The 12,463-nt window shown below is 55.4% G+C and overlaps 1 protein-coding gene across 1 annotated transcript; it reads right to left on the bottom strand.

Annotated features, from left to right (window-relative positions):
* Window positions 1–190: 190 nt before the first annotated feature.
* Window positions 191–5,676, bottom strand: LOC102258064. The gene is made up of 6 exons (XM_014548915.1): window positions 5,443–5,676; window positions 5,306–5,353; window positions 4,145–4,192; window positions 2,815–2,882; window positions 475–555; window positions 191–307 (listed from the first exon to the last, which is right to left on the bottom strand). The coding sequence occupies exons 1-5, from the start codon at window positions 5,665–5,667 to the stop codon at window positions 489–491; spliced, it is 456 nt and encodes a 151-aa protein (XP_014404401.1). The 5' UTR covers window positions 5,668–5,676; the 3' UTR covers window positions 191–307; window positions 475–488.
* Between the last annotated feature and the right edge of the window lie 6,787 nt (window positions 5,677–12,463).

Consider the following 12,463-nt stretch of genomic DNA (forward strand, 5'->3'; position numbering starts at 1 on the left):
GCCATCTCCCCGAGCCCAGCATTGTGCCATCTCCCTGAGCTCAGCATCGTGCCATCTCCCTGAGCCCACCTCCCTTTCCCCATTTACATTTCATGGAACAAGATGCACGGAAGGAAGGGGATCTGCCGAGGGCAGCGGAAGAGGGAGAACGTCTTTGTTCACTCTTTATTGTGTCTTTTTAAAAGATGGCATCATGGCTCACCCAGTGGGTCAGTGATTCACACGCGCGTCATTGGTGCCCTTCAAACAGGTTCCTGTGGGGTTTTCAGGGCTGCTTGTCTGCGTCCCTCTGCATCTCCTGGCCAACCTCAGGAGACAGAAGTGGAGACCCTCGGTTACCGGCCAGAAAGGAGTGGGTGCTGAGGGGAACCGAGGAAGCTGGGGGGAGGTCAGGCAGGCAACCCGGCCCCCTCTATTCTACTTCCTGTCCCCCCAGACTCCCCCGGTTCACCCCTGTCACCATGTGCAAAGTACCTTCTCCAGGGCCGCTACACGCTCTCCTTCACCTTCTTTCTGGTGGAGTATGGAATGCAGCACACCCAGCTGGTCTTGGTCCTGGTGGCCGAGAGGAGGGGAGGGGCTGAGAGAGAGGCAGGCCCCGGGCCACAGGTGCTGGAGTATGGCAACACCCCTTGAACCCCAAACACACGCCACGGGGTCTCTGCTCCAACCTCTACTGCACCCCACTGCTCACGGCCCCGGGAGCCAAGGTCTTGTCTCTGTGGCTCCCGGGCCCCACGCACAAAAGCGGATTCCAGTGCAGAGCCAGGCTTGCCTTTCCTCCAGATGCTCGGGGTTTACCCACCCCCCACCACGGCTGCCGTCCTCTGTCCTGGAAGGCCTGGGCCAGGAGGGACCCGTGGACACGAGAGACCCTTAAAGACTAGCTGAGCCAGGTGTCACAGGGGTGGTTCCCACGGCCAGCCCAGCCTGTGCTTGCCTCCCTGTGGGGTGGTCGCTGGGGTTTCCACTTCCAAGGCTGCCTCAGTATGAGATGGCAGCCCCCCTCCCTTGGCAGGAACCACCATGGCTTGGTGCCCATATGTCCCGCTGGCTGCTATGGGCTACTGGCATATGGGTACCTGACCCCACCATCTGAGCGGGCCCGAGGCACAGGCTGGACAGAGAAGCCTTTTGCTCTGAGGGAAACTGAGCTTGCAGGTGAGCAGCACAGCAGAACAAACAGGTGACCTGCCCAGCAAGTGTCCAGGCCTAGCCCTCCAGGGTGCCCACTGCAGACCCCCTTCCCACTGGCCTAGAGGCCTCCGGTGGCCACAGCTTGCTTTTTGAGTGCTGGCCTGCCTCACAGGTTTCCCTAGGGGTGATGGGCCGAGACCCAGAGACCAGGCGGGTGGACCTGGGATTGTCCGACCTTCGGGGCAGAAAATAAAGCTGCCAAGCTGCACCTCGTGTGGCTGAATCTGTCACTATGTCCATTAAGCAGCGAAGAGGAAAATAAAGGTCTGCTTAGGAAAAGACTGCTTATTTTAGGCCTAGATCTGAGAGCGTGACAAGACCATCCCCAAATCTTTCACGCCATAAAAGCCAACGTGACCAGCTGGGTAAGTCGAGATCAGAAGAGAGGTGGGTCTTCTGAGTGACGACGGAATGAAAATGCCTCACGGAAACGCTCGCCCCGAACACACACATCTGGGCGGAAAGCAGCAATAATGACAACAGCCAAATAGGCGAAGGGCCGTAATGCTAGAAGCATTCAGAGCTGGCGATCCAGAAAAATGGCACCGACGGAGGAGCCTATTTTCACCAGGAGCCAATTTTCACCAGCGCCTGTCTGTGCGTCCGAATCTACACTTCAAAACCAGGTCCGAATCTACACTTCAAAACCAGGTCCGAATCTACACTTCAAAATCCGGTGTGGTCCTCACTGTTCCTGAGAGAGAAACTTGGGTGATTCCCTCTTTGTTGTGCTATTCCACCTTATTTAAGTTATTTAAAATGACCGTGTGTCAGTTTTACAAAGCAAATGGAAATTTTTTAAAAGTATGCAAGAAATTAAACCAAGATATTAATATAGTTGTTCATTCTGAGCGGTGGGAAGTTGAATACATTGCTCTTTTCTTCCTTGTGTTTTTCTCTGTATTGTTTAAAATAAAATAGGTCCGTGGGCCCTTGGGTGGCCTGGAAGTAAGTGCCCCACCTTCTCCCAGCACCCTTTACGGCCTCGGGAAGTGGTGGGGCTTCAATGGCCCTACACAATCTTCACCCCAATAGAGTGTGGGTGGTCAGGACACATGTGAGGGGTCCTCCCACTGCCGGCAGGACCAAGGTGTGTGACCTTTTGCAGCCCATGAGGTGATATCCTATTCTCATCTTCCCTTCTTCCCTTCTTTTTCCTTCCCCCGGGTTCTGCCCATTTTGTTGCTTGATTGGATGGGAAGAGAGAGTCTGGCTATGGAGTAAGGTGGGACTCAAAGCAAAGGTTGTGCCAGATCCCTTACAGCGGTTCTCAACCTGTGGGTCTCGACCCCTGAAAATACATCCTGCATATCAGATAGTTCCATTACGATTCATAACAGTAGCAAAATTACAGTTATGAAGTAGCAACGAAAATAATTTTATGGTTGGGGGTCATCACAACATGAGGAACTGTATTAAAGGGTCGCGGCGCTAGGAAGGTTGAGAACCACTGCAGAAGGTTCGATGCCCTGTTGCCCACCTCTCAGCCCCTCCAGCCTCGGTAAATGCTTAGGACACTGCGTGCATCTAGAGGAAGAGGGAAGGCACAGTGGACCCACTAGAAACGGGGTAGAGGAACAGTCTCCCCACCTCCCCGAGCATGAGCCCAATACTCACTCATCTTCTGACAAATCCCCCATGTCCATTTGGGACCACTTCTCTTCTCTCGTGGCACATGTGACCACCTGCGAGAAGCAGCAGAAGCACTTTAGTGGATGGGGTGGAGGAGGGGGTCAACCACAGGCCCCAGGCCGGACATGCTGGGCCTGCCCAAGGGTCAGATGGAGACGTGAAGACTGCACTGGCCCTGAGCTCAATCCCACAAGACTGGGAACCATCAAGTGGAGATTTCTAATTCTGGGGCCCTGACCAAGGAGCTGTGGCCTGGATACGGGCCACCATGACCTCTAGATTGTAGATCAGGATAGGTGGGCCCTTAGTCTCAACTCTGCCTCCTTGAGTCCTTAGAACATGTGGTGCCCCATGGTAGCCTTGTCAGGAGTTAATCAGCTATCTTCGTTGTACAGCATGTTCTGAGGGCAAAGAGGTAAAAGGTGCAATTTGGGAAAAAAAAATAACCCTCAGGCCGGAGCTTAAAGTGGCCAAGACAAAAATACCTACAAGCATGACTGCTCACTACAGCAGAAGAATGGAAAAGACATCCCAGACAGACCTTTGAGTCAAACACTTCTCTTTACAGAAAATGATGATGATGATGATGATGATGATGGTGATGGTGATGGTGATGATGATGGTGATGATGCTGCTGCTGAACATGATGGTGATAGTGGTGATGATGTAATGATGGTGATGATGATGATGATGGTGGTGAAGATGGTGATGATGATGATAGTTATGATATTGATGATGATTGTGGTGGTGGAGTAAGGTGGGACTCAAAGCAAAGATTGGGCCAGATTCCTTAGGTGGTTAGATGATGATACCTAATACTGAGGCTTTCTGGGTACTAGACACTGTTTGAGGGCTTTATAGAACAACCCTGGGGTGTGGGTACTACTAAGATACCCATTTGACATATGAGACAACTGAGGCCCAGAGAGGTATAGTGACTTGTTTGAGCATTTACTGGCAGAGCTGGATATGGAGGCCAGGTCTCCTAATTCCTAAGCTTGTGCCCTTTCTAACACCCCAGCATGATCCCACAAGAGGTTCTCAGGGCCCATGGGCACCCCAATGGTTGACCCAGGCCCTAGAGTGTTGGAATGCATGCAGGTTAGAGTGAGGGAGGATGAGAAAGAGGAGGGGGTGCCCTCCAGCCCCCTAGACCAGTCCTCAACACCCTGGAGCTTTCTTGATGCTGCTGTCCCTGTCTTTGCCTCAGCCTCCAACACACACGTGCACGGGGCGAGTTCCCCAGAAAAGCTTTGTGGGCCTGAGCACAAGCATTTCCTGGTGGGTTTGGCTTTGTTGTGTGAAGGGTTTTTACCTCTTCAGCATGGTCTCCCAGATCAATCTCCACAAACATAGATGGTTTCTGTGAATGAAAACCAAAGAGACGTGGAAGAAAGACTTGCGTAAGCTAGGGAGGTGAATAGACTTTCTGGGAGGTAGAGTGGACTCCTGACCCCCAGTCAGGGTCTGAGCAATGACCACTGGGACCACCAGACACTGGCAGTGCTCAGTGCGGGCTCCTGAGAAGCTGGGGAGAGAGCTGCTGGCAGTGTGGATGGCAAGGTGTCCATGGGCCATCTCTGGCAGAGGAGGGAGGGGGGGAACATGGCCTTCCCACATCTCCCTGCTCACCTCCCATCAGGGCCCTGAGACCCAGAGGGTTTCTCCCACCTTTGCCCTCTGAGAACCAGGGCCTCCGGGAGACAGGCGATGTCCAGATCTGGAGCAGCCCCCCAAAGCCCACTTCAGACCTGCTCAACTGGGAAGCACCTTTAATTCTGCCTCCAGAAACCTACCTGGGACCCCACTTTACCCAGTCATGAAGGCTCGCACTGAGGTGTGAGAAGCCCAGGCAGCTCAGGTGTTGCTGCCCCAGGGGTCTCTTATTGGCACCTTGGCTCAGTCCAGAATGTGTAGCACTTTAATGGTAGCACTTTAAATGGTAGTCCAATGGTAGCACTTTAATGAACACCAAGGGAAATATTGGGGGTGGGTGAAGGACTCCCCAGAACCCCTGAGTCACACCAAGGACCATCTGTTGTAAATCCTGGTAAAACACATCCAACTACCTCTCCATTCCCTACCACACGGATTAGGAAGGAGAATGACAGCCACCTTCCCTGAGAAAGTGCCCTGTGCCAATTGCTACTATAGCACTGACATGTCTCTGGCCAACGCACCGGGGCCTGGGACTCGGGGTGTTTCCCTAGTCAAGCTGAGTATTGCCTCCTGTCAAGGACCCACATGCCTTTAGCCACTGCACTATTTGGAATTAGGATGCCCCAGCATGAGGGCAAGAGCACAGAGCTTGACCTGGAAGGCTCTCTGGGGTCAGGGCAAGGCTTGGTCCAGCCTGTACCATGGTCCTGTCTAGATGACTTGGGACCACATGTCCCCAGGGCGCTCATGGTCCAGCAGGACTATGCCTGATAGGCTTCTCCATCACACTGCTGTCACCAAATTAAACAGCTCTTGCCTCTTTTTCCAGAAGGTCTTCCGGCTTTATGGACTCCAACTCCTGTTCCTGTAAGAAGACACCAAACAGGTGCATAAAGGCAGGACTCTGACCCGAGGGGACAGGAGTACAGGGATGTTAAAGGACCACGGCCTGACCTTGGCCTCCTGGGAGCATTTGTTTGTGTGCTCGGCTTCTTCGTGCTCCTCCTGGTCGCTGGCCTCTGAGTCGCTCTTCTCACCCTCCAGCTTTCCACTCCCACGGTCCAGCTTTCCACTCCCACGGTCCAGCTTTTCAAGGGCATCCTGGTTCTTCTCCTGCTTGTCTTCCTCTAGGGTTGCCTGACTGTAGGAGTGGGAATGAGGGTTTGGAATCGGTGTCATGGAGACAGCTTCCAGATGACACCTTCTCCCTCTTGGGCATCGGCAGCTCTGGGAGCAGCTCCAGCCTGGACAGGGAGGCAGAGAGGGGCCTGGACAGGGAGGCAGAGAGGGGCCTGCGTGTGCAGGGCCTGCCTCCTTCCTGAGGGCAGAAGGTGGGTGGGCAGACACGTCCGACAGGAGGGGAGGGGCGATGTGCAGAGGATGAGCAGTGATGCTCAGGTTGCTCCTGTCCTCCCTCCTGCACACCCAGACCTTCCCCAGCGTGAGCCTCCGCCGGCTAGAGAGGGGCCTGGACAGGGAGGCAGAGAGGGGCCTGCGTGTGCAGGGCCTGCCTCCTTCCTGAGGGCAGAAGGTGGGTGGGCAGACACGTCCGACAGGAGGGGAGGGGCGATGTGCAGAGGATGAGCAGTGATGCTCAGGTTGCTCCTGTCCTCCCTCCTGCACACCCAGACCTTCCCCAGCGTGAGCCTCCGCCGGCCCCGCCACCTGGGATGACGCTACTCCTTTTCTGGGGACAGGTGCCAGCTCCAGGACTCCGGGGCCACCACACAGCTGTAGTTGGAGGGCGGAGGGGAGCGGAGGGGCTTGCAGCCCTGAGAACCACCCTGGTTCCCCCAGCCTCAGACCCTCTCATCTGAACCCCCGGGGTCCTCTCAGGACGCCCAGGGCTCCTTCAGGGCCTCCAAGTCTTCGTCTTGGTGCTGGCCCCACTCCCCGCCCCGTGGTGAACACCACCCCTGCCGGACAAAGCCCACTTACCAGAGGGGGTCTTCGGCGTTGCTTTTCAGGTCCTTTCCCTGATCTTCAGACTCTGAGGAGGAAGGAGCAAGTTGTCAGACACTCCCACCCTGTGGTGCAGGAGCGCTGCCGGCCCAGGGCCCACAGCCCAGCCCTGCGAGGGTGGGGCCAGACCATGGGGTGCTGGGCTCCCTGCAGCTCCAGTGTCGGCCTGGTGACTAATGGTTATGACTAAGGCCAGCCTCAGTTTTTATCCTGACAGGTTGTCTCCCGATTCCCTGCCCCGACGACACCCACTCTGCACAAGGCCCCACCCCACACCATCTCTGCCTCTCTAGGCAGAGCTCGGGTGAAGCTAAAGCACTGTCTTTACAATAGATGTGCAGGACCCCCGGGCAGCCCTGACATCCTCCCGCGCAGCACACTGACTGGGAGCAGCAGGAGTGGAGGGCAGGGGCGGGGACCCACTGGGCAAGCCTGTCCCACAGGGGGTGGCATTTGAGATACACATGGCTTGTTCAGGAACCTCCTCTCCTTGTTCCTCCTCGGAAAGGCCTGGCCAGGGGGGTTCCTGTGTCATTTTCCCAAGGAAAGTGCTGCCCGAGGCCCAGCTAGTCGGGATCTTTGTCCAGTGCACTCAGTAGCCCGAGAATCTGCCAGGCATCCAGGGAGCTGTTCTTCCAGCCGCAGCCTCACATACGTAGCAATTGTCAGGAGATAATTAAGGTAAAGCTGCGTTTTGGTGACTTTGGCAGGATCAGAGCATGAGCTTCGTGAACTGTTTTCACCAGGACAGAGACCTCTCGCTGCCAGGCTTGTCGGCCAGGAGAGCCTCGGAGCAGTTATGCAGGAGGGGTTCCCTAACCCTCTTCAGGACCTGAGCGAGCCTCCGAGGGGACTCAAGGTGGCGACATTGAAAGTTCCGTTTCTGTGCAGTCCCCTCTGAGCCTGGGAGTGTTGAGGCGCTCCCTGAGTAGTGGCTCCTCCCACAAGGAGCTTGGTCCCCCCTCCCCGCCCCCCACACCAAGGGCCCTGATGCAAGCACAGCCTGGGGGCAGTTCCAAAGCTTTAAGTACTGCTGTTGATGGAAGACATAGCCAGGGCACCTCTGAGCAGCTCCCATCTTGGAGAATCACTTTACAGAATCTGGTTGTGGGATCAGCAACTCCAGGCCTGTGCTCAGGGTTGTTTTGGCTCACAGGCCTCGGGGCTGGGATGACTGCCCGAGAGAGGAGGTGACGGCCCAGTTCCCAGTGGGTGCCCTGCACCCTGCTCCTGCTGTTCTAAGGAGTCTGATCGGCTGGTCCTTGCCTTCTCTCATCTGGTCCTCCCCTGACACCTCTCTCCTGAGCCCTGCCATCTTCCAAGGCCACCCTTCCTGGGACCTGGGTGCCCCGGCCCAGTGCTCAGCGACCCGCTGTAAAGGGAGCTTTTCATCACGGCCGGGCCTTCCTAGTGCTCAGCACAGGTGGCCTCGGGCTGTGTCACCCGGGCATTGTCTCTCACTGCTCCGAGTTCCCTGTGGATACAAACTAGGTGTTCTTCATCCTCCTCATTCTTCATGCCCGCATAGGCTCAGAGGCCTGATCTGTGGCTGTGCTGCCCCCACACAGACACTGGCCACGCCAGGGACAAACAGCCCCGAAGGCCAAGGGCAGGGATATAAGAGGGGGCACAACTGGGTCCTCAGAGAATATTTTAGGACTTGGGACAGTAGTCCCACTTCCACGCAGTTTCAGTTCTGAGGTCTCCTGTAGTCTGAAAATATGAAATGGAAAGTGCCAGAAATAAACAATTAATACGTTCTCATTGTGAGCCATTCTGAGTTGCGTGAGGAAACCTCTCACTGTCCCGCTCCCTCCTGCCCGGGATGTGAATCGTCCTTTGGTCCAGCGCACCCACGTGTGTACGCTCTCTGCCGGTTAGTCACTGGGCAGCCACCCTGGCTGTCAGAGCCGCCGTGTGGTATCCCCAGGCTTGTGTTTGAGTAACTCTTATCTTATTAATAACTAGTGGCCCGATGCACGAAGATTCGTGCAAGAATGGGCCTTCCTTCCCCTGGCTGCTGGCACCGCCTTCGCTCCCACCCGGAGCCGCCTTTCTGCCTTTGCTTCAGCCTGGAGCCGCCTTTCCACCTTTCCATGCTGCCCAGAGGCCTGGAGCGGCTGGAGCAGTGCAGAACGCCTTTGTCGTCGCCATGGCGACGGCGCAAGCATCCTGCCCCGCCCCCGGCCGCTTGGTGCCTGCATATGCAAATTAACCTTCCATCTTTGTTGGGTTAATTTGCATACCGGCTCCTGATTGGCTGGTGGGCGTTGCAAAGGTATGGTCAATTTGCATCTTTCTCTTTTATTAGTATAGATGGCCCCAAAGCACACGAGAGGTGGTCCCGGCCATTCTGCTAGGCCAGAGAGAAGCTGTCAAGTGCTTCCTTCCAGGGAAAAGGTGTGTACATGGAAGAGAACACATAGCAAACCTAGTGTTCAAATACTATCCGTGGTTTCAGGCGTTCACTGAGGGTCTTGGCACGTATCCTCCGTGGACAAGGGGGACCAGAGTAGCTCTCAAGACATCCCTCAGGGAGAAAAGGAGCATGCAGCCTCCACCTCAGGTAAGAGGGCTGCTTCATGGTCAGTGGTCAACCCATGGGCCCATGCACATGCATATGTGTGCATGTGCATGTGCTTTGTATGTGCCTGTTTTAGAAGACAAGGGGCTGCCTGGCCAATGTGGCCTAATGGTTGAGAATCAACCCATGAACCAGGAGGTCACGGTTCAATTCCCAGTCAGGGTACATGCCTAGGTTGCAGGTTTGACCCCTGTTAGGGGGCACGCTGGAGGTAGCCGCTCAATGATGTTTCTCTCTCATTGATGTTTCTAACTCTCTATCCCTCTCCCTTCCTCTCTCTCTCTCCCTCTCTCTCTTTCTCTCTCTCTCCCTTAAAAAAAAAAAAAATTAGTAGAAGACATGGGGCTGTCCCAGACAGATCTTCAAATACTTTTTCTTCCTATTATGTATCTGGCAAAAAGAGTCATGCCCTAGACCAGTGGTTCTCAACCTGTGGGTCACGACCCCTTTGGCGGTCGAACGACCCTTTCACAGGGGTCACCTAAATACATCCTGCATATCAGATATTTACATTATGATTCATAACTGTAGCAACATTACAGTTATGAAGTAGCAACGAAAATAATTTTATGGTTGGGTCACAACATGAGGAACTGTATTTAAAGGGCCAGAAGGTTGAGAACCACTGCCCTAGACAGTTTGGCTTAATGGATAGAGCATTGGGCTGTGGACTGAAGGGTCCCAGGTTTGATCCCAGTCAAGGGCACATGCCCAGGTTATGGGTTCAGTCCCCAGTAGGGGGCGTGCAAGAGGCTGCCAATCAATCATTCTCTTTCATCATTGATATTTCTCTCTCTCTCTGCCTCTCCCTTCCTCTCTGAAATCAATAAAAATATATATTTTTTTAAAAGAATCAGTAAAGAAAGAGACACTATTTCTCTTTCCCCCATTTTAAGACGTGGACAAGGCCTGGAGGCGCCTCCCTGGCGTGTGGCTGGTGAGGCTCCCGCTCTGCACCCTCAGGCTCAGGCTCTGGGAAGCCGAGACCCCGTGCAGCCTGGGACCCTGGGGCCTGGTTGGCAGGACCACAAGCCCCGCGGAAGCCTTTCGGCCACCCCTGCATGGCCGGCGTTATTGGAGAGCCCTCTGGGTCTACTTGCAAAATTTCCCACACAGACTCAGGTTGGTCTCCTCTTTTGGGAACTTAGATCTTCTTGAGCGAGAAAGTGTGGCCATGCTCAGAGCCTGAACGGGAGGGAGGTGGAGGGTCCAGCAGCTCCTCTCTCCTCAAACCACACACCTTTGGACTTTGACACTAGAGAAGAAATATGTTCACACCCCGACCTCTTACAGTCGCCCCTAGAGCATGAAAAAGCAGCTATATTTCCCTTTTACAGTTTCATTTCTTCAGCCTACTCATCAAAGGCCACCTGCTGGCGAGAGGGAGAACCAGCACATGACTCTCAGTCACTGCCGTCCTCCCACCAGCTCTGCTCCTGTTTCTCTGGGGAAAGAAAAAAGCTAACATTCAGGATGCAGGTCCACATAAGGACCAGGGTGTTTCGGGACCCATCCCCACTTCCACCACACCATGGCCGCGCTGGGCATGTTTAGAAATATCCTGGAGTGGCTAACACAGCCAGCATAACGTATAAACCTACACACTTTATCATTTAAAGGCCACCTTAGTGCCAAGCCTGACGGGCAGTACTGTCCCCCACAGGGTCACGGCCGACCCCAGGCCCCAGGAGGCGCTGTGGTTCCCTGAATGAGACAGAGCTAGACTCAGATTCCAGGGTACAACCTGAGACACTGCCCACGAAAGCCCTCCCGAGGCCATGGTATTCTCCATGTGTCTGACAGCTTTGCAGGCCCACAGGGCTCCCCGAGGCCTGGTCAGTCCTCACCCACTTCATCCAGTTGGCCACCCACCCTGGGTGCTGACATTCAAGCGGGCCTGACCCGAGCCCCAGCGGGTCGTGTCGCCTGACAGCCTCAGTGTGCAGCGCCCCCACCCTGGCCCTCAGGGTGGGGGCAGGGGCAGTGGGGGCGGCCGGGCAGGGGGTGCTCTGCGCTGGCTGGGGCCCCTACCTAGCTCCTTGGACGGCTTCTGGATGCCGCTCGGGGGGTCCCCCTTCTGGTGTAAGCTGCCCATGCTCTGGCTCCTCTGCAGTTCAGCCCCCTCACTGGTCCCCTTGGGGTGTCCGGTGGCCACCCCCAAAGGAGGAGCCCCAGCGCCTGGCCGGTGCCTCCTGTACACGGTGGTGGCCTCCTTCTCCATCCTTCTCCTCCCTTCAGGTCTCAGGAAAGAAGAGGGACCCGGCTCTCCAGCACGGCCTCAGACGGAGGGCATGGCTTCCAACCTCTTCCGAGGCGAGCAGCCCAAGAGTGTGCCCAGTGGGCCCCCGTTGCTAAGTGTCCCCTGTGACATCACACAAGGTCAGAGGTCAGAGGTCATCCAGAGCAGCCCTTCCCTTGGGATGCTGGGTTCCCTCCTTTCAGGCCTTCCTGGCTTGTGCCCCAGAAAAGAAGAGGAAGAGGGGCCAGGGGACCTGAGGGGGCAGAGTGGGCACAGAACAAAGCTGGGCAATGGACGAAGAACCCGGAAGTGGGGGTGGGTCTGCGGGCATCTCAGGGGCGGGCAGAGTGTTTTCTCCGCACCCTCGCGACGAGAGGTGCCCTCGGCTTCAGAGGCAGGGCTGCCTGGGGCGGGCAGGCTGGAGCTGCACTGACCAAGAAACCCCACCTAACTCTGCATTTCAGCCTGCGTTTGCTGGCACTGGCATCAGAGCACCACGGCCCGCGTGCCTTAACCATTTCCTTCTAGACTGGAGGCCTCTCTCCCGGGCCTGCAGATGCCTGTCCCGTCCTCACACAGTCGTCCCTCTGGGCACGTCTGCGTGTCTGTGTCCTGATCTCTTCTCACAAGGACCCCAGTCGCACGGGATTAGGGGCCACACTAATGACTTCACGTAACCTTCACGTCTCTTATTTATTTATTTAATTTATTTAAAAGCCAATTTTATTTATTTTTAAATGTATTTTTTAATTGATGTCACAGAGGAAGGGAGAGGGGAGAAAGAAACATCAATGATGAGAGGGAATCATTGGTCGGTTGTCTCAGGCACACACCACACTAGGGATCGAGCCCACAACCCGGGCATGTGCCCTGGCCGGGAACCAGACCGTGACCTCCTGGTTCATAGGTTGACATTGAACCCCTGAGCCACGCTGGCCGGACTTTAACTGCCCCTTTAAAGACCCGACCTCCAAATACAGTCATAGGCTGAGGCACTGGGGGTCAGGGCTTCGCCACATGGTTTTTTGGGGGGACACAATCAGCCCATAACAGAGCCTAACAGAGCATTTCCGATACCCTAACCGAGCACATGGTTTTTCTTTCTCCAATCACCCAAGACCTTGGGGACAACCAGCCGATTGCCCTTGGGGTGCCATGACTATTCAGAATGAAGCGGAAGTGGCTCCCTA

The sequence above is a fragment of the Myotis brandtii genome, unplaced genomic scaffold (genome assembly GCF_000412655.1).
Source record: "Myotis brandtii unplaced genomic scaffold, ASM41265v1 scaffold528, whole genome shotgun sequence".
Lineage (NCBI taxonomy): Eukaryota > Metazoa > Chordata > Mammalia > Chiroptera > Vespertilionidae > Myotis > Myotis brandtii.

Bases quoted from the DNA above. Each gene is read 5' to 3' on its own strand.
- LOC102258064 (XM_014548915.1), bottom strand. From the start codon at position 5,667: ATGACACCGATTCCAAACCCTCATTCCCACTCCTACAGTCAGGCAACC. The intron at 5,354-5,442 runs GTCAGGCCGTGG...GTCTTCTTACAG, and splicing joins AATGCTCCCAGGAGGCCAAG to GAACAGGAGTTGGAGTCCAT. The intron at 556-2,814 runs GTGAGTATTGGG...CTCGGCCACCAG, and splicing joins GGGGATTTGTCAGAAGATGA to GACCAAGACCAGCTGGGTGT.